The following is a 20,579-nucleotide window of genomic DNA, read 5'->3' on the forward strand; positions in this document are numbered from 1 at the left end:
TTGTAAATAATTTTACGTTTCTGGGTAGCTAATAAACCAAGGAAGTTTTTCTAATAGTTTGTACGCTTAGTGTCATATATTTTTTCGAAATAAATCCAGTTTACTATTGACCAAATTAGTGAAACAAAACAAAATTTCATAGGAAATTACTTGCTATTTTAAAACGAATGATATTTCTGTCATTATTAGTATTTACAAATGATAACTGATGTTTTGGCAACTGATTAAAACTAAAATAACTAAAATCCAACCAGTATTTTTTTATTTATTGATGTTTTTGTAATCAATTCGGGATATTTTTACCAAAACCAAAAATGTTGAATATCTCAGAAACTAGCCACTTTCCGCCCAAGGACCTCAGGGCTATTTTTGTAGGAAATTAGTTGTACTATCACCTCCCGAGAGGAATACGTCGAATTCAAAGTCACGCTGTATAATATAAGTTAAAGTAAATCAATTTGTTTTTTGGATATTACTTCAATGTACTTTAATATAATTATGTTATTAATTGATTAGCTAGCAGTATTTTATTTGGGAATATCAGAGAACCCATATTATATCTAAAGCTGTCTCAAATATAATGTATTAAGGATCGTTTTATAGCTTTAATGCTAAACCTCTGGAATGACTTGAAATTAGTCAAATTCTCCTCTTCAAACAGTTACGCGAGTCATCCGAAAAACATAATAATGTATTGTAATAGTATTGAGGGATATGTAAGATAAGAAACTTAAAAAAAATACTAATAGTTTAATACGAATTTCATTCAATCAACATCACAACACATCGCGAGAACCTTTAGTAGTTAGGATTATTCGGTTAGGTGGAAATCTCAGTCAGACCACATATTCGCATGCACTTCGTTACAAGAGCAGTTTACGCTGTAGGTGTCGAGAGCCGGCGTGTTGGTGAAATGCAGTCAACCGCAATACATACACTGCCACACTGCCAGGCACTGGCAACCACCAACTTATACTGAGACTTGTTTTGAATTGTATTGTTGAAGGATTTTGATAGATGTGATCGGGTTTTAGTACTTTTGACACGTACGTATACATATGTATAATAATTATATTATTAAACGCTATAATTTCCAGTGTGTTAAAGTGTCTTGCCAGTTCGGTGCCCTATAGGGGATTTAAAGTTTAAACTAAAATAAAAAATACAAATAATATGAGGTATTAAATGTCAATTACCATGTCGTAATTGTTGCAAAATTATAGGACCTAGGATTTTTTCCTGAGTCGTGGGTGCGTTTACAAACATGACACCCAGACCCGAAACAACAATTTGTAGATCACACAAAGAGTTGTTCCGTGCAAGAATCGAACCCGCTACACGTAGCAAGACCAGCCCAGCCACCGCGCCAATCGTGCAGATGGCACCGTGTTTGAACAAACACTGTCTTCATCGAACTACGATGTAATTTTATAAAATGCATTTTTATTTTAAACATACTACAGTATTGTTGCTATTATTTTAATATAAACTTATTTACCTATCTGTACTTGTACATCAAGCAATGAATAACAATATTCCCAGCATCTTGATCTCATTCCATAACAAACTGCCTTTCGAAGTCTTGTCAATATGTTATTCGTATCAATAATAAACAACAGTAATCTTGTTTAGATGTGAGCGCTACGCTAAGTAAACATACGAGATGTACGATGTACGATATTCTGCAATATTTCAAACGAACGACGAGATCATTCGATTATTTTTAATCTTGTTTGTGATTTTCCCTTGCAAAGGCACTTTTCATCATAAGTCAGACAGTATTTCTGTGTAAGGGTGCTTTTTCAACCGATGTGCTATGCTACGTTGTTGTGAATGTGTTTAGTTTTCATCAATCATATTCATCATAGCTTAGCACTGGTGGAAATAGACTCAGCTAAATTATGTTTTTTATGTTGAAAGATGCGTGCTATGGGTGGCTTCCCTACTATCGATACATCGCATACTCGAGCTGCGCATCTTTCTCGCACAACTACATAGCTTAGTATCGGTGGAAATGGTCACATAGTTTCACAGCTTAGCTATTACAACTTCGTAGCATAGCTACATTGCACATGATGAAAATGATGATTGATGGAAAAGCACCCTATATAATACTGAGTTAAATATTATGTAAATTCTAATGTATCTAAAATATCTGTAAATATTTTGATTACTTCACTGTTTTAAGTGGTTAGCCTAACCACTTCGCGTGGTTAGCCTAGCCCTTTTTTAAGGGGGGAAAATCATCCATTGACTTCTACCGCCTTGAGCGAGGTGAGGTGGAGACTCTTACTGACTAAAAACCACTCCGTTCATTCGCCTGTTTTGAGTCGAAGTCCCGATAACCTTTTACATTACCCGCAGCTCCGGATGGACAAAGGATCTTAAGTTGGCATCAATGAGAAGTGTAAATCATTCCCATAAAGGAAAAAAAGTGTATAATTAAGTGACTTCTGACAATTTATATGTTCAAACAATCCCTGCTCAATTGCCATTTCATACCAGAGATGGGTGTCGTGAACTTTACCCAACCTAACCTCATTCACACGAAACAAATTAAACCTAAAATTTGGAGCACTGGTTTTATAACCCAATCCAACTTCACAGCTGGCTCAATTTATTACATGCAACAGGCAAGTACGTGCTTTGCGAAAATGGAGGGTTTAAGTATATATTATTATGTTGTAGAGATTTTTTATTATGCAATGGGGGACAGACGGGTCACTTGATGGTAAGCCATCAGCGTCGTCCATGGAAACCCGCAACACTAGGGGAGGCACAGGGGCGTTGCCGGCCTGTTAAAAAGGAGTACGTTATTTTCTTGATGGTTTGAAGGACGCGTCGATCGCATAATTCATTAATTTCATTTAAAAAATTATTCATTTAAAAATCGTTGTTAACTTTATAATATATATAATATATAATGTAAATGTTAAAGATTTGGAACAAGCAAGAATACTCTGCAAAGTGCAAAATGAGCCTTTTAAACTGGAAAAGTGAATCATAAATGCTAAACTCGAGAATAGAAATGTAGTGTCTTTTTACAGTGTTCACACTGTTATGATTATTTAAAAATGTTTATAAATGGAGAGGCTGGCTTTTTCAAATCTTAATTGTTGAAAGACAAAGAATTAATTGACTATATCATCATATCGAGGTTCACTTTTTAAGAACTTAAGGGCTCCTGCAATTTTCTTTACAAATATTATACGAGTAAATGCGAATGTTTATGAGTTTCTGTGTTTCTTACTCAATCACGTCAAAATGACTGAAGGGATCGGGATTAAATTTGGAACAGTGGAACAGGGGTAGATTATAATCTGGAATAACACATAGGACACTTATCCGACGAGATCGCGGTCGAAACCGCTGATGAAGCTAACTAAAATATGTACCTTAATATAATTCTAGAATACCTAAACCGTATTGATACAGGCAATTCAGTCTATTTTGTGCTCGTATTACTTCGCATAAATACAATAATACACGACATTACTATACCTTTATGTAATCTGGAATTCCGCCTTATAAATTATGGAAGCTCGCATGTAATCAGATTGGAACAGATTTGGAACAACTATATGTTCGTAATCTAATTTGGACTTTAGTATTGGTACAAGGCCCCGTGTATAATAAAACCTTGTTGGAAAATACATAACGGAGATTTTTACACAATTGAGATGTTAAAGAAATATGACATTAGGTTTTATTAAAAAGGATGGTACAGAAATGTGACTTCACGCTATTTTCAATAACATTGGTAGAATTAATTATAAAAAAACTAATAACGTGTGTATGTGTTTATATTAGTGTGTGCGTTTGTGCGTGTAATATTATCTTGTCACATAAAAAAACAAATAAAAATAAAAACATATTTGTGAAAGCAGTGCTAATATAGTTACCTACACTGATCATTATTTTACTTTTACATCCAGTTTTATTATAATTTCGATTCGCACGTTTTCTGCGTAATTTTCATCGCAATCTTGAATGTGATGGTTAATCCATTACCATAGATTATTGAGTTCAGTTACTTCCTAGCAAGCTTTCATAGTTCATATTGTACCGGCACCGGAAATTACGTCATGGTTAGCCGGTCGCTCCCGACGATCCCATTGACCCGTAATTATAGTCTTGGTGTGCAAATTACTTGACGTTAGGTGATGGAGAATTAAGGTAATTGATTGTTATAGAAATTTATATTTAGTTTAAATTTAATTTAATTATATATCTAGGCTGAAAGGTAAAAGAAAACAAGGATTTTGAAACTTTTCTCTGCTGTAATTAATTTATTTATTTATGATATAGTATTAATACCATGATTGTGAAGTTCCTTAGTAAACATTATTCTTATTCTTATAATATATGTTAATATATGTATAGTAAATATATATAAATGTATGTACTATATGTTTTCACAAACTGAATATGCAATCTGTTTAATCACTAGTAAATAGATTTTAAAATTATAAATATTAATCAAATACCATAGATGAAATACATCAAATACAAATAATATTAATATCCAGACACACATTTTAAAAAATTTTACCCGCCTGCATTAAAACAAAAATATTTACCAATTATCCCCCTTCCAATCTTCCCGAATCCCAATTCCCCATCAACCCTTAAATTCCTAACCCACTAAAGGCTGGCCACGCACTTGTAACGCCTCTGGTGTGTCGGGCGGCGATTGCTTACCATCAGGTTATTCGTCTTCTCATTTACCAGCTTATAACATAAAAAAATAAAAAATAAATCGATTGAAATTAAGACAGGCCGCTGCGCGTTATTAGGTATGAACTGCATGTTTAATCAAGTGTGTCTTCGCTACTGCTCATAAGTATACAATGATGTTGCAAGTTTGTGCTTATTTTGTTGATGCATCGAGGGACGCCCAAGTGTCAGCCATCTATTATTATCATAATACTCGTACAGAAACAATGGCTAGTATAGTGGTTTGCAAATGACTTAGTGACACTTTTTATTGGCACCTTCCCTTTAGAAAACGTTAGTATTTCCGGTGACGCCTAGCCTTGATGAATACTATAATTTAGGTGGTAGAAAGGTCATGGGTGTGATAACGACAGTGACGTCACACCAAGTACTACAGTTACTGTTAAGCACTTAATTCTATATTTGGAGTACAAAGCTCAAGACTATGAATTTGGTTTCATGATACGTTAATAATAGGTAAATGCTAAATATAATTAATGTTTCTGAGTGTATTTATAAGTACTTTACGAAAATATAGTAAAGATTAACAATATATCTACATTTAAACTTCAACTTTATAATATTTCACATTCATTTGATCTAAAACTCAGTAGATAAATATCCTTATTAAGAAAACTGAACAAGAAACTACTTGCTATCAGGTGGGCCGTGTATTTTTTAACATAGTCGCCTCGTGGCATGAATTAATAAAAACTGGTGTCAAACTGAACGCAAATTAGTAAGACCTACACTTGTATTTCAATAATTTGGTAGAATTACGATGATGGAACGAAGACTTTCTAGGCTAAAGCACGCATGAAGAATCTGACAGTCAATACTATTCAGATTGCGATGTTTTTTAAATGGTGTATTTTTCAAAATTCATCCCAAATCTCAAGATTTTCCCTTGAGTTTACAAGTCAAATAAATAAAATAAATTACAATTATAGCGAGTCCTCTATTTGACTGTGTTAAATAAAATAATTAATGTATAATGTAAGATAAACTGAAAAAAACTGAGCTCAGTTTAATGTCAAGCTTCTTTAATTTTTGCTTCATTTAAGTTTTAGTAATCTTCAAAATGTTGTTTTTACTTTTTATCTATTTTAGTTTTCGAAACTTTTTGTGATGCCTGAATTGTAAAATAAATTGTAAAATAGAATATTCATAAAAACATGTTTTAATACAACTTTAGTTATGCTTAAAAATACCTTGTAATAATTTTTAACTATTAAAATATGTCTGGTAACAAAAATCTGAACACCACTCAATGAAAATTTATTAATTTTATTACACTACACTAGAAATATGCGCTGGTAAATATACATTTTGATTTTAAAAATATTACAATATAAATATGTCTGGACAAACAAGTCAGTTAAGATAACTTTTACAAGCACTATTCATTAACCGCAGTTTAAAAAATATAAGCAGTTCAACAAACACACACTAAAGAAAATGCAAATACACAGTCTTGATTAATATTAAAATAATCAACTTGGACAATAATTCTGTTTTTACACTGTAGATGCACGATGAACAGATGAAACACCACAGGTGCACATGGTTATCTCATTACACTAAGTATTTTCAGGAACTGTAAACATATTTTGTTTCTAGAAACGTTTTACAATGTTTAACCTCTTGTATGCTTTTTTTAAGAAGGGAAAATCATCCAATTACTTCTCTCGCCAGGGAAAGGCGAGAGGGAATATCAGACTCTTACTGACTAAAAATCACCCGTTCCAACTCCTGCTTGTCGATCCGAAGCCCCGGTAAACCGGCTAGGTAGTCCGCAGCTCCGGATTAAACCTCTTGTATGCTGATGGTATGTGAGACACAATACAAAAGTCATTGTATCTCACATAGATCTGCACTCCCAGCATACTACGGGTTAATACCTTCAAATTAATTCACAAAAATATTAATAGTTCGGGAAACGACTATAAACCAGAAATGAATTAAACTGGGAATGTATACAACTTGATGTATCGAAGTGTCAAAGAAGCGTTTATAGAGATGATTTATTAATAGTCCCGCAGAGGGCGGCCCTGTCGTTAACATTGGGCGTCACGATCCAGGCATTCCAAGCAGCATGCCATCGTGACAGGCAGGAGCTACCAACTCGGCTAATTGATTGAAGAACATCAATTATTAATTTTTGTTAGACATTTCTAGGTAGAACGGTAATGTTTTGTTGCTATACGCTGATATGAGCTGATTGAATGATGGTGTTATACTTTTAATACGAGATTAGGTATGAAACATTAATAAGATTTATGTATTAAACATATTAATGATTAGAATTAATAAAGTAAGATGGTAAAAGACACTCTCCATTCTTAACGTGGCTTTCCTTAAGGAGAAAACATGGCCATGTGTTTGCTCAATATTTTCAATATACCCATTCCAAATAGGGAGATATTAATCTTACAAAGCAGTAATCGATTTCTAGATAGGTACTATCGGACATTTTTAGTTTATCTTAAACCCAGAAATACAATCTAGGGATAGTAGCAGTTTTCAGGATCAATACACAAACAAGGTAGATAGATTAAAACACTCTACAGTTAATTAAAAGGTCGGTACAAAAATAACTTCGATCCGTTTATGAAAAGGTTGGGGCAAATGTCAGATATTTTCACATTTCAACATTATTGAATTTATTTATGTATAAAAGTGCTAACGAAAGTATGTAAATGTAGCAAGGTGAATAGTAACATGTATTTTTATGAGAATGCTGTGTAATATTGACTTAAACACGAGCATACTATAATAATAAAAAAGCGGGCGCTTTTTTTCTCTTTGGATAAATTGGGTGAGGCGAGAGGGGATGTCAGACTCTTACTGACTAAAAACCACTCCGTTTCTAGGACTTCCGTGACTCCATATCAGGCATCGGCCCTAGTGGGTTCCATCCGTGTTGGTTTAATGGCTCTTTAAGGCGCTGACGAAACGCGAAGTGCCGTACGCTTGGATTTATTTCTGATTGGGCGGCGAAAACCCTCGCTCGACGTCTGCCAGCCCTTGCAAATAACAGGTGCTACGTTTGGTAAGTATAGTAAATAAGTTGTACCATTAGTTACATGTAACTATGACCCAATGAATATTGACCAACAATTTGTTATTTCCTCTATTCAATAAAGGTCATCTGTTAGGTATTCTTATTATTGCTATAATAATGTTGATAACAATTGCTATTTGGAAAAAATAACTCATTGGTAAAATATCGTAAATCCTTTGTCTAATAAAACCGAGATGCATTGAAAAGCTGGCTTACAACTGTCAGCCTGACTGTAAAGCTACAATAAGAATTTTAAACCACACTAACACTTTTGTGGTCGTTACATGGGCAATTAAACTGAAAGGCATTACTCAATGTCAATTCAAACTTAAAATAATCACATAAATGTATCAGTGTAGCTTCATGATGATTCAATATGTCGTCGCTTAAATCATAGGTACCATTTGGTGGCCACAAGGTGTATGCAAGACGTGCCGCAAAATAGAAGATCTACCTGTCACGTCAAGCTGTCTTCAAGAAACGGGGCTCTGACGTGCGGACAGACAGATAGGAGAAATGGTTCCATGAACGCTTGGAATTTCCAAAGAAGAGATTTTTACAGGTAGGTACTGCTGTTCTGGTAGCTTGTATCATTTGGAAAAATGCCACTGTTCAGCTTAAAATTGGGACGTGACAGCTTAATTGATTGCGAACATACAGAATATTTGCTGCCAAGCATGAATTTTTCTCTTCAAAAAAAGCATTTAGAGTCCAAAATGTACTTAAAAAGGCCGCAGATGGTGCAGTTTACATCAATTTCATATTTTTTTGTATGTAAAATAATAAAAAAAAATCGTGTACCTATTTTATCTTGCATAGATGTGTACGCTTCACACGATTATCATACCAATAAACTTATAAAACTTCTTCATTACAAAATGTATGGAACCAATAATAAGGTATCGGCAATCTATATCAAAAGTCGGTTACAAGAGCAAAACAAAGAGGAATACGGATTGAGGAAACAACCAAATTGTAAGTAAAGGTATCGTATTACAAAACATCTCTTTTACGACACCCTCAAGAAGAATAAGGAAGTTAATTTAGTATCTTAATTGCTCGAATTATTACTACGAGTTTAGTACCAAATGTCTCATGTTACCTTATTTTATGAGCAACAATAAATTTACACAACAGCAGTGTTATTCTAACTTTAGGGTATAATGAAAGAATAATAAAATATTGAACCCATTTAAATTTAATTAGAGTACTCAAGTTCAAATTAGGTACATTAATTTATCCACAGGGGCTCCGGAGCAGGTCTAGTTAGAGGTCAAGGTGCCCCTTATCGGTGCTGATTGTGGCCACCGGGGTGGATTTATTGACGTAAAAATCCCACATTCCCTAGTATTTTTTCCCAAAAAGCTAGGCGCCTTTTGAAGGTTTCCCACCATGCCATTCAACGTGGCAATGCTGCCAGTCTTTTGGGCATCCAACTTTACGACTCCGATGAGGAGAGTTTCTTCGATGCTTTAAGTTAGTTATTAATTATTATATTTTTTTATATAATTTTAATTATTAGGTACATGTTGTAAAGAAATATTTTAGTCTACAGTTTCTGTTTACTAGCGAACACTAAAATTAACGACTATATGAGACGGAGCTAATTTGCGCCTCAATTATTTTATCCTAATATTTCTAGTGTATACTAAAGCTACCTAATATAAGTTACTAAAATACCAGCTAATTAAGTTATAATCTCATGTTATATTCTGTTCTTCTAATATAATATTCTATCTAATTAAATAGAAATAGTTTCATTTGAAGTTAATATTCTTTTGAACTAACGCTAATATGAAAATGTTTTGCTATTTATTTCAGTTTCAAAGGAGTCTGGCTTTTATTATTCAGATATTCAGTAAGTAAAATGAGTTCTTTTGTTTATGTTTATTACTAAAATGATGTAGTGTAGCTACGGCTGTATAGAGAATGGTTAATTGGTAGTTTATAATGCTTAATAGAGTCCCATGTCTGCTCTATAATAAATGGTTGAGTATTTAAAAATTTATATGTAACGTTGAACTGGAGATATGTAATGTTGCACCATTTATCCTCGAAGGGGTAGGCAGATTACGACACGTGATGCCGCTATACAATATACGTCCGTAGTTGTGTTATAAGTCCCATGTAATAGGGGGTGAGGCTATTGTCATATAGTGGGCACAATTCCAGAGTCCGAGCTATAACTGAGATTGATATTTTTGAAAATAATCGAGTCCCTTGTCAAATAATTACGTAAGTATGGCGAAAAACATAATTACTAATTTAGTATGTATCACGAAAGCTATAATATAAATACTGATGTTTAAGATCTGTCCAAGAAATTCAAGACGAATAAATCTGTCACTAAAAGGTTGGCGATCTCTGAACTATTCCACCTAGGCGGAACTAAGTCGATCCGGAGTTATATAAACGGTCTACGTCTAGATAGACTGAATCAATTCCTGCTACATTACCTGTAGACTTTCAGTGCTGTTGTGACATCAAAATAAAATGGTGGGTGCAGTGACCATACGGACTTTTCACAGTTTGTTTTATAAACACAATAATGTTGTTCTGTTATTTAATTATACTTTTCTTTTCTTTCATGCGTGGCCTACAGGAGGAACTTGACAAGAGTCAGATTCAGCGTAAGTTTTCTTATTACATATTAACATTACTATCTTGTCATATTAATATTGGATTTCGTAATAAATTTTAAAGAAAAATTTCAATTTTAAACGTTTCTCAAAAAGCTCTCACATCACATTTAATGTAAAACATATTACATCACACAAACAGCCTATAAGTGGCCACTGCTAACCAAAGCCTCTTCTCGCATGGAGAAGGTTTGAGCATTAATCACCACGCTTGCTCAATACAGTTTGGCATAATTAGAATTTATAAGCCCAGGTTTTCTCACCATGTTTTCCTTCACCGTTTGTGTAATACCGATGTGAAACATAATGTTGATAAGTAATTAAAGTCCTTTACTGAATTGCTAGTAAACTGATGAAGTATATCAAGTAATAAGATAGGTATGATTATATTAAAATTAAATAACATAGTAATCATATAAAATAGATCGTAAATTCAGAACTCAGAAATACTCTAGGTATAATAAATATGCTATGATTCTTAATATGAAGTGCGTTGCAAAATTGAGTTAGGTAACTACTTCTATGTTTCCTGTTTCCTTCAATAAAAATAATTATATTTTTCTTTGAATGCAGTTCTGCAAAATGCCTTCGATGCTTTTGATCATGAGAAGAAAGGAGTTATCAGCACTGACATGATTGGCACGATCCTGGAAATGTTAGGTCATGAACTGGATGAAGACACCCTAAAAGAAATCATCACTGAAGTTGATGTCGATGGTGAGTTCAATGACCATCAATAGCATATAAATCAAGTCAACCATTCCTACCATACCCAACCACCCCAACTACATCAAAAAGATCTCGATCTCGGAAGAGGATCTCTATATTTACACACTCAGTTGTATTATTGGTATAGTTTACATTAGCATCATAACATATTATTACTTCAGTTATCCATAAAGTACAATTATATCTAGTAAGAAACAGCACAAAAACTAATTTCATCATGTATTTGTGTACTTATATATTTTATTACAAAGTCACACAAATACATTCTGCTTCATGTAAATGTCGTCCAACATCGTAGATGGCGCTAGTAGTATTTAATGTTAGTGCGCCATCTTGTTTAGTAGTATGTATTATGCCCGGCAGATGGCGTTTTTATCAAAAGTATTAGCTTCACTCAACGCGGCGACGACGATTAAAATTGTACACAATTTAACTTACAAATTTAATTATATTGAATATAATAATTATAATCTTATCAATACTGTTTATTAAGAAACATTTTTCTAGAAAATATCTTACAATAAAAAAGGTATCATTGCTGTTTACAAAAACGCCTATATGAAGGGAGTCTATTTATAAAAGGACATAATAATATGAGTACATTTGAATAAAAAAAACCGTAAAAAATAACAAAAAGAATCAAACCAAAAAAAATAAGCCCCACCGTGACAATGTTTTCACATTGCCGTGACCAGGATTCGAACCTGGGTTACTACGGCCACAACGTAGGGTCCTAACCACTAGACGATCACGGCTACCGAGGCATGTAATTCTTTGTCGAAATTAGTAACCACGTTCGACGCGGCAATTTGTTTATATCTCTATGACGTCATAATTGTTTACAGGAAAGGGTGAATTACAGTTCAGAGATTTCTGCGCATTAGCTGCTAAGTTCTTGACAGAAGAAGAAGAAGACGATGAAGCTATGTTGAAGGAATTAAGAGAAGCTTTTAGGTTATACGACAAAGAAGGTACGATACAAAAAGATTTTACAGTACATTATTACTATTAATTTACTTAAAAAAATAAATTAAACAGGTGTTTATAATATAAGAATATTAACTCTATATGTATAAGGTAGTAGACTCAAGAATAGGACTCTATATAAGGCAGACTCAATGTTTATTTAACTTCTTTATGTTCTCGATCTATCTAAATTACTTCACTATTCTAATCTTCAAATATAACACTCCCTCCCATTAAAGCCGTAACAGAGGCAGATAATTTTTGAACACCTTATATTTATTAAACCATCTTTCGTTTATACAATAATAATTGGGTAGTTTCCTAGGATAAAAATAAATTTCAATATAATAAAATATCCTAAAATAATCGTATTTTCATTCATTCATTTGACGATATACTTATTTATTTAATTTTTCTTGCTATTTTTTGCGTAATAAGTATGCTATTTGACGCAAAAAAATTATGACGTCATAATTTGCAATGTCATACAAAATTCATAGAAAAGTAACGTTTTTGACATTTCGATAAAAGTATTGAATTTGACTAGTAGGATAATACCCTATTATGATCTACTTAGTTACTCAATTTTATATGATTTGCTCCAGGAAACGGTTACATCACGACAGATGTGTTGAAAGAGATCTTCAAGGAGTTGGACAACACCATCTCAGCTGAGGACTTGGACACCATGATTGATGAAATTGATTCTGATGGATCAGGAACTGTGGACTTTGATGGTAAGTTACATCATATTATTTAACAAACTAAAATTTTTTTGAGAGAGGCAATATCGTTCAATTACTTCTCCCGTCTTGGGTGAGGCGGAAGGGAGTGTCAGTCTCTTAAACTGACTAAAAACCACACCGTTCCTACTCCTACTATAGTGACTTGAATCTGAAATCAGAATAGCTATTAATTTTCTTTACATAATGTAGACTTTCTTAATAACACTCCAAAACTGAGTACAAATAGGTTTCTAAGTATTCTGATATCTAAAAAATAGTTTTGTGATTGTGACCATGTTACACACGTGTGACTTTATCATATTATTTTTGTTTCAGAATTCCTTGAAGTAATGACAGGAGAATAAATTCATCAATATCAGTGTTATAGGATAATATTAATCAAATTGTAAATAAAAAATGTACCTAATTATTAATAGTTGTAAGTAAACTAGATAAGATAACGACGGAACACTAAAACAAATGCTTTTGCTATGGAAAAAACTATAATTTCATAACCAAAGGCTTGCTATGTGTTTCGAAAACCAAAGAACAATTTTAATTTAATAAGCTAAATAGCTGCGCGCAGTATTTTTATTAAAAGCAAATATTGAAATTACAAACTGTTTTAATTTCTATTTTCCTTTACCCATAACCACGACATCTAGTGAACGATTCGAGAACTACTAAGACTGTAGTTACTTGCACTTTGTACAATACCTACTAGGTGGCGGTGTATGAAGGAAACTGAAAGTCCATCCAAGTTATTAATTTTTTTAGCAATGCATTTGAATATAGCATGAACCAAATAGTTTAGTATTTTTTATACATGTGACAAAACAAATCTAGAAATTTTATGTCTAGGAAAGTAGTAACTTAAAACCCCAATACCACAAAAAAAATGTATATCATCAAATAGCTATGCAATAATGCAATGGATTGTAATTAATTAATTAAACCTGCAGTCACTTGAAACATCATCAGTCATCGTAAAAATTAGGCACACACAGCAAAAATAAAATAATAGTACCTATATAATAATTTGTTGAGCTATCTATAGATATTATTATTTATTGTAATCAAATTACTTATAATAAATGCATCAGTTCAGCAATTGACTGCCTGAGCTATTAGAACAGTTGATAGGTAATTTATACATGTGTAACAAATAAATGCATTCAAACTGTATTTGTAATAATACAGATAATAAAATATGTATATTATAGTCTAGACCTCGAAATTACAGTAGGCATATTAAACCTGATAATAAAATAACAGCCTAATCAATTAAAACTGGCAGCATATATGTAAGTAGGTCGAAATTTAAAAAAAAACTGGTCCTATTTCGAATACTTCGTTTTAAAATTGGGTCAGTTACATTTAAAAATTTTACTCACAGAAAACCGATTTGAAACAAACCTTGTGTGTGTATGACTATGTGAGTGAGGTTACCGAAGGCCTAATTCCCCAACAATCCTTAAATTCCTAACCCCAAAAAGCCGGCAACACACTTGTAACATCTCTGGCCTACCTTGTGTTCATGGGCGGGGGCGATTACTTACTATGAGATGACCCATATGCTTGTTTACCAGCTTATATCATAAAAGAAAATGTTGTTAATAATTTTAATCCTATCTGACGTCTTATAACGTTAGTAAGTGGACTAATATTTCGCTATATTCCATTAACATCCACGTTTCTGAATGGAATTCCATGACGAATTGAGTTTTCTAAACAAAATGAAGTTAGGTATTGAAAAGTGTTAGATCGGAACAGCGCTGAACGTAACTGCGGACGGTTTCTTCACTAATTGTATAACGTTCTGAAGCAATGGTTTTACTTTTGTTTGGCTTTACGACACTGGAGCAGTAAACGGTAATGTTACAAGTGTCGCTGTAATCAACTAATTTAGATCATTTCTCATTACTTAACTACTTTTACTATAAATGAATTACCGGATTGTAGTTCTGTTTTGTTTAGCTGTTTTATGAAAACAACAGCCGTTTCATGTCCAATCAAAATTGTAATTGTTCAAGCAATCCTGTTAATGAGTACAGAAAATATTATTACCTGTGTTTAAGTTTGTACAATTATTATATCTATTGGAGTACTGACAGATTTAATTGAATGGAAGATATGAACACATGTGGCATGTAGCCAACGATAAATAAAAATAAATCGCAATAAACAATTAAATTGTAATGGTATATTGAAACAACAATGTAGGCAATGATATACCTACAAGTAAACTCTATTTCTATTTTTTTTAATAGTTTCTTAAGAGAAAATTATAGTAATAATTAATATTTTCGACATGCTGATGCAAACTCTCTTACTACATACATAATAAGTCTTACAATTACATACACAACACACATTTTATTTTTACACCATACTTTGTAACATAAACAAAACAATAACACCGAACCGTACGATTGAATTCTTGGCAATCTAGATGACACATTGACAGTTGACTCCCTCTTTGGCCGAATAACAAGTTCCGCTGTCGCGTGAGGCTAGAGGTCGTGCCAGCCGTAGGGCATACAAAAGGTCACTCCAATAGCACTGGTAGGAATGAAATGATCCAATTTGAAAGCCAGAAGGTCTCTATAAACGTCATTACGATTATAAATGACATGCCTACATAATAATTAGTAAATGTTTTTGTCATTTATCATTGAACTTACGCTCGTATGTAGAGCCTAAATTAAATAAATAAAACATATTATTAGAAATTGAAACAGGATATTTACCATGTTTCTTAATTTCTATGAGTTTTCGTTATTTCGGCACTGTAGCAAGCGCCACGATCAGAGATGAACAAAATATCAGAAACTCATAATACTTAGATATTTATAATTCTGTTTTCTAATGACATTGTTAGTGATCATATCAGTTATAAAAAAAACATGGGGATACAGAAATATCTTTATTTTTATACCTGTATATCAAATAGCTGTGTCATCAGTACCTACCTAGGCGTGTATTTTATAATAGCATCATGACTATCGAAACTTTTAGGTTAATTATTGTGAAGTTTAAATTAAAACCTATAATTTACGACAAGAGTATATTATGTAATGTGAAGTTAACCTCTATATAGTACATAATGAAGGGAAACTCGTTAATATCTCATTAATTAACCATGATGGAAAAGCCATGCGCTTTTGACACCTCTCTCCAAATATGTGATAATGTATAGATTAATATTCCTTCCTTTATATTTCACACACATACATAACTAATACTATTACGTAATAGTTATGTGAAATATTCAATCATTATTCTATTTTTTCTTTATTTAAATTTGGTAGGTCGCCAGGGAATGAAACAGATTGATAACTAGAGCAGTCCACTTCGAATAATGTCGTTTGCAACATAATTCTATTGCAAACAACCAATTGCTTTGAATTGCTACGTACTCGTACGTGACCAGATAGGCTATATTTTAGAACCTACACAAAAAAAGTTTAGAAACAAACACTTCGCGGCTGTCCCCGTTCACGTAAATATGTTATGCTCGTAGTATTTTGTTTTTACATGCTATGCCTATTGATATTTTCACTCGGTCATTTACATTCTGTTACGTATTTAAATAACTGAAATATTTTATTTTTTCTACTGTAATCAACCAGTTAACCTACCTCGGTTTGCTTCAAATTCTAGGAACATGATAATTAAAAATGATTTATTTTTATAGGAGCAATTTTATAGCAGTGTGTATCTGACAGACGGACTTACTGACCGATTTATTATCTACTCCTCTATTACAAAGAGACTTAGAAAGAAATGATTTAAATACTGCCTATAAAGGCAATACCTGAACATAGTAGAGGTAATAATTATGTCTAACAAAATAGGTATGTCTCTGATAACAATCATTTACTCCAGTTCATCCGTGATCATGACGCTCGCAACATTGCCGAAATATTAGAAACTCATAGACGTAAATAAACGTGGTAAATATCCCGTCTTAAGTTCTAATGTTAGATAACAATCATGTTACATTTTAAACAATAGCCAAAACACCAAATCGTTTAAATATTTCTATTCAAACAGGCCAATCAAAGCTAAAACCATGGAATTTATTGTAAACCATACCCATAATATATCAAGCTATCTATTCGCAAATTGCGAAACTCAGACGCATAGGAATGAAAGCCCAACAAGATTAATGGTTCATTACCTTCAACTAGCAACATATTAGGGCTCGTTTGCGGTTCAATTCCCATCTCAGTACATTTCTTCCTGCTACCGAGAGCTTGTGTGATTGATATTACAAGACGGAAATTGCATTCACAACAATTTGTGCCAGTAATTTTGTAAATTAAGCTGTTATAAAGACGTCGTTATGTTCATGAGCTTATGATCATAACTTACTTTAGTTAACTCGTAATTTTAACTTAATTTAAAATAATTGTCATATAAACATGCTGTAATGATTGGAGACAGATACAAATGTGCTAGTTAAATTCTAAAGTATAACGTGAGACGAGAAACAATGCATTTAGTTTATTTTATGATGATTGATTGAACTATTTGTTCAAGGAAAAAATAGGACTTTACTAAGATTAGTTTCTTTAAAAAACTTCTCTGGGCTACGCCGAAGGCTGAACTAAACAACCCAAAAAAAAATATCTGCGATCTAGGTAGCGGGTTACCGGTTCTACCTCGAAAAGCAGGTGTTAGTTTGGTTTTTAGTCAGTAAGAGTCTGACACTCACTCTCTCTCGCCCAAGGCGGCAAAAATCATTAATAAAAGCCATTTTTTTTAAAAGAGTAACGATGGAGTTTATTTGTTCTTCTCCATTCAAATTTATTCATCTAGCTTGACGGATGGATAATTCAATTTGACATTTTAAAAGTGATTAATTAAAGATTAATTGAAATAAATGCTTTGACTTTGACATTAGATGATATCCCCTCTCAAAAAAGCATAATAATTTCAAATTCGGTGACTTTTTAATAATTGCTTTTGGTTCTTCTAGTACTGCAAGGTTAATAATATTTTTCTTCTAAACGATATGCAATATATTTTATTTATAAGACCACATATTTTGTATTTAACTAAACTGCACCATTAAATTAAAGTTTAACGCTCCAATTTATTTTATTGCTCAACAAACATTAAGTTTTTGAACAAATATTTATACATAATAAATTAATTCGAAATTCATTAGTGATGCAATTTGTCTCTACATGATCTTTAAACCAGAATCTCTGCGAATGTGCCGTTGACTTAATAGTTGGCATAGATTAATTGTTACTGAGATAACAGATAGATAACTGGTACCTGTCATCTGTTGCAATTTACACGCTAGTTAGTTGTATTGAAATATGAGGCTAAATAATTAATTCTTAAGTAGTTACTCTGAATACCTTATGTACTATTATAATATACAGACAAAAGTAACTAAAATTGTAATTTACTAAATATAATGTTTACTGTGCAACTGTCACTACAGCAGTAAAGTAATTAAAAAAAAATATCTCTAAAAAAAGGTTTTTTGACAAGTCAGTTCTCAATTAAATATTAGGTTTTACCATAACCGCAAAAACCTTGATTTGACGTCAAGCGTAGGTAGATACTATTAGGTACCCACTTACTTACCGTACTAATTACGTTCTGTCACCACATACTGTAAAATTTTCAAGGAGATTATTTTCTTTTTGGTTTATACATAATTATTTCCTGCACAAAGATTGATGAAGTCCTCTATAAATTACAATTGTTTTTCTTTTTTAACGCCTAAGTTAAACGAGAAAAGATAGGTGAACGAAAGAAAATTTATTTATTTAAAGACTATAGCTAGTCTTTAGCCCGGCAAAAACTTGTTAAACCTTGCCTGGACTTCCACAAATAATTCAAGACCAAAAATAGCGAAATCGATCCAGTTTCGTTTTCGAGTTTTAGCGAGACTAACGAACAGCAATTAATTTTTATTTTATGTATAGATAGAAAAGTAACAAAGAGAACAATTTTCTGCCACATATTATTATTAAACCATTAAATTATCACAAAAAGGTCACCTCTGTCAGCGTTTAACTTTTTATAAATAACTTATTTTATGATCCGGTTCAAAAGCCCACAGTCATAGTATATTGTGTGGCGTAATTAAATCTAAAAGCATTGATAACGAGCCGCATATTGTTCCATGTTTACGGATCTGATACGAAAAGGTCAGTTTGTGAGCTGTTTTCTTTTCAAGGAAACCTTCGACTGGTTTATACGTCATTGTATTTATGGAATGTTTAAAGTTTTGCACGTGGAGTAAAAGGTTGTAGTAATGGTTAGGTTTATTTGTGTTTTTACAGCAATTTCGAGAAAACATTGAATCACAAAACAGTAGTAACTTTAGTCAGTCGGTAGTAGTGGGTTTTTTTATGGAAGAATCTACGTAAGCTTTTCAGGGGTTCTCCCTGTATATCAGAGTTTTAAGTAAATTGTAGTGTTTAAAAAGAAAAAAAAATCGATTTTTTAAGGTGGGAAAATCATCCAATGACGAGGTAGTGTCAGACTCTTACTGACTAAAAACTACCCCGTTCCTACTCTTGCTTTTCGAGCCGAAGCCGGTAAACCCGCAAGGAAGTCCACAGGTCCGAGAAAAAAATATCTTAGGATTTAAAAAAAGTATAAATTCATGTTGATTAATCGCTCCAATCTGCTTTACAACCACGTTGTAAGCGTTTTGTAAACTCACAAAGCATGTAGCACAGTCAATAACCAACGGGGCCTAGGCATTCAGTCTGCAAATTAAGTACTTCCTGGACACTATACAATTATATGAACCCAATTCCATCGCATTCCGGCTAACCGAGTTAGAGGTAAATTGGCCGCACTCTATAATTCATGGAGCAACAGTATTGACACACAATTATGATTAATAGAATAGAGTTTCGACTTCGAAAAGAACAAAGGTAACAATTTGAGGCGTGAGGCTAAGCCGAAGGTCAAACGATAACACGATAACTTGTCAGCATGACATGACCATACCATGACAAGGTCAAACCACACACGTCTTATTGTTCTACTGATAAGGTCGAAATTGGCTTAATTTTCGATTTAATTTCGGCTGACATGTTTATTAGAGCAGTGGCTGAATGATTTGTATGAGATCAGATTAGACATAATGTATGGTTTCCAGGCATGTTGTATGTGGTTCATGGTGCTAATCAGTCATTTTGTAATGGAAAGGGTTTTGACGGATGTAGGAAATTGTACGAAATAATATGTTGTTGTTATTGCCTTCCGCGCTTTTAATCTGCGATTACTGTACAATGTTAATTAAGGAATTGCGTGAAATATATATTAAGTGAATGCTTTTTTCATAGTAACTTTTTGGTTCAGTTGAATACAAAATTGCTTATTGTGTTTAAGGAAATTGAGTCTTATTGCACTTATAAGGAAAATTCTTAATTATAATGCTTATAATTATTATGTAATAACTAAATAAGGTTCCTACAACTGATATTATCAGACAAGCAGGCCTCTGACGGGGCAATTGATATTAGACTTATAAGGAACTGGGAACGAGTGAAGTCGTGAGTATACCTATTGTATAATGGCAACGGTGACTAAATAGTAGCCACGACCTGGCTGATTTTATCTGGATTGTAGACAAGACTAAGTTCGAGTTGTCTGTATAGTGACATACATTTGTTGGGAGAGTGTTAATTTGCGACATACCTCCTAAAGGAATTTTCATTGTACTTGATACGTACACGATTATTTAAATTTCTGCTT

General features: G+C 32.8%; 1 protein-coding gene and 1 non-coding gene across 3 annotated transcripts; one reads left to right on the plus strand and one right to left on the minus strand.

Annotated features, from left to right (window-relative positions):
- The first annotated feature begins 10,137 nt into the window (after positions 1-10,137).
- LOC118267229 (troponin C, isoallergen Bla g 6.0101) lies at positions 10,138-13,459 on the plus strand. 2 transcript variants are annotated; one of them, XM_035581090.2, is made up of 6 exons: positions 10,138-10,276; positions 10,383-10,410; positions 10,993-11,136; positions 11,994-12,119; positions 12,720-12,851; positions 13,176-13,459. In XM_035581090.2, the coding sequence occupies exons 1-6, from the start codon at positions 10,274-10,276 to the stop codon at positions 13,202-13,204; spliced, it is 462 nt and encodes a 153-aa protein (XP_035436983.1). In that variant the 5' UTR covers positions 10,138-10,273; the 3' UTR covers positions 13,205-13,459. The 2 variants fall into 2 exon arrangements, with proteins under 2 accessions (XP_035436983.1, XP_035436982.1); XM_035581089.2 differs by lacking the exon at positions 10,138-10,276 and having other exon boundaries at positions 10,368-10,410.
- Trnah-gug (transfer RNA histidin (anticodon GUG)) lies at positions 11,832-11,903 on the minus strand. The gene has a single exon. It is a non-coding gene; the product is annotated as a tRNA-His (tRNA).
- Positions 13,460-20,579: the final 7,120 nt, after the last annotated feature.

Source organism: Spodoptera frugiperda, chromosome 23 (genome assembly GCF_023101765.2).
Source record: "Spodoptera frugiperda isolate SF20-4 chromosome 23, AGI-APGP_CSIRO_Sfru_2.0, whole genome shotgun sequence".
In the NCBI taxonomy this organism is placed as follows: Eukaryota; Metazoa; Arthropoda; class Insecta; order Lepidoptera; family Noctuidae; genus Spodoptera; species Spodoptera frugiperda.

Bases quoted from the DNA above. Each gene is read 5' to 3' on its own strand.
- LOC118267229 (XM_035581089.2), top strand. From the start codon at position 10,368: ATGCGTGGCCTACAGGAGGAACTTGACAAGAGTCAGATTCAGC. The intron at 10,411-10,992 runs GTAAGTTTTCTT...CTTTGAATGCAG, and splicing joins TGACAAGAGTCAGATTCAGC to TTCTGCAAAATGCCTTCGAT. The intron at 11,137-11,993 runs GTGAGTTCAATG...AATTGTTTACAG, and splicing joins CACTGAAGTTGATGTCGATG to GAAAGGGTGAATTACAGTTC.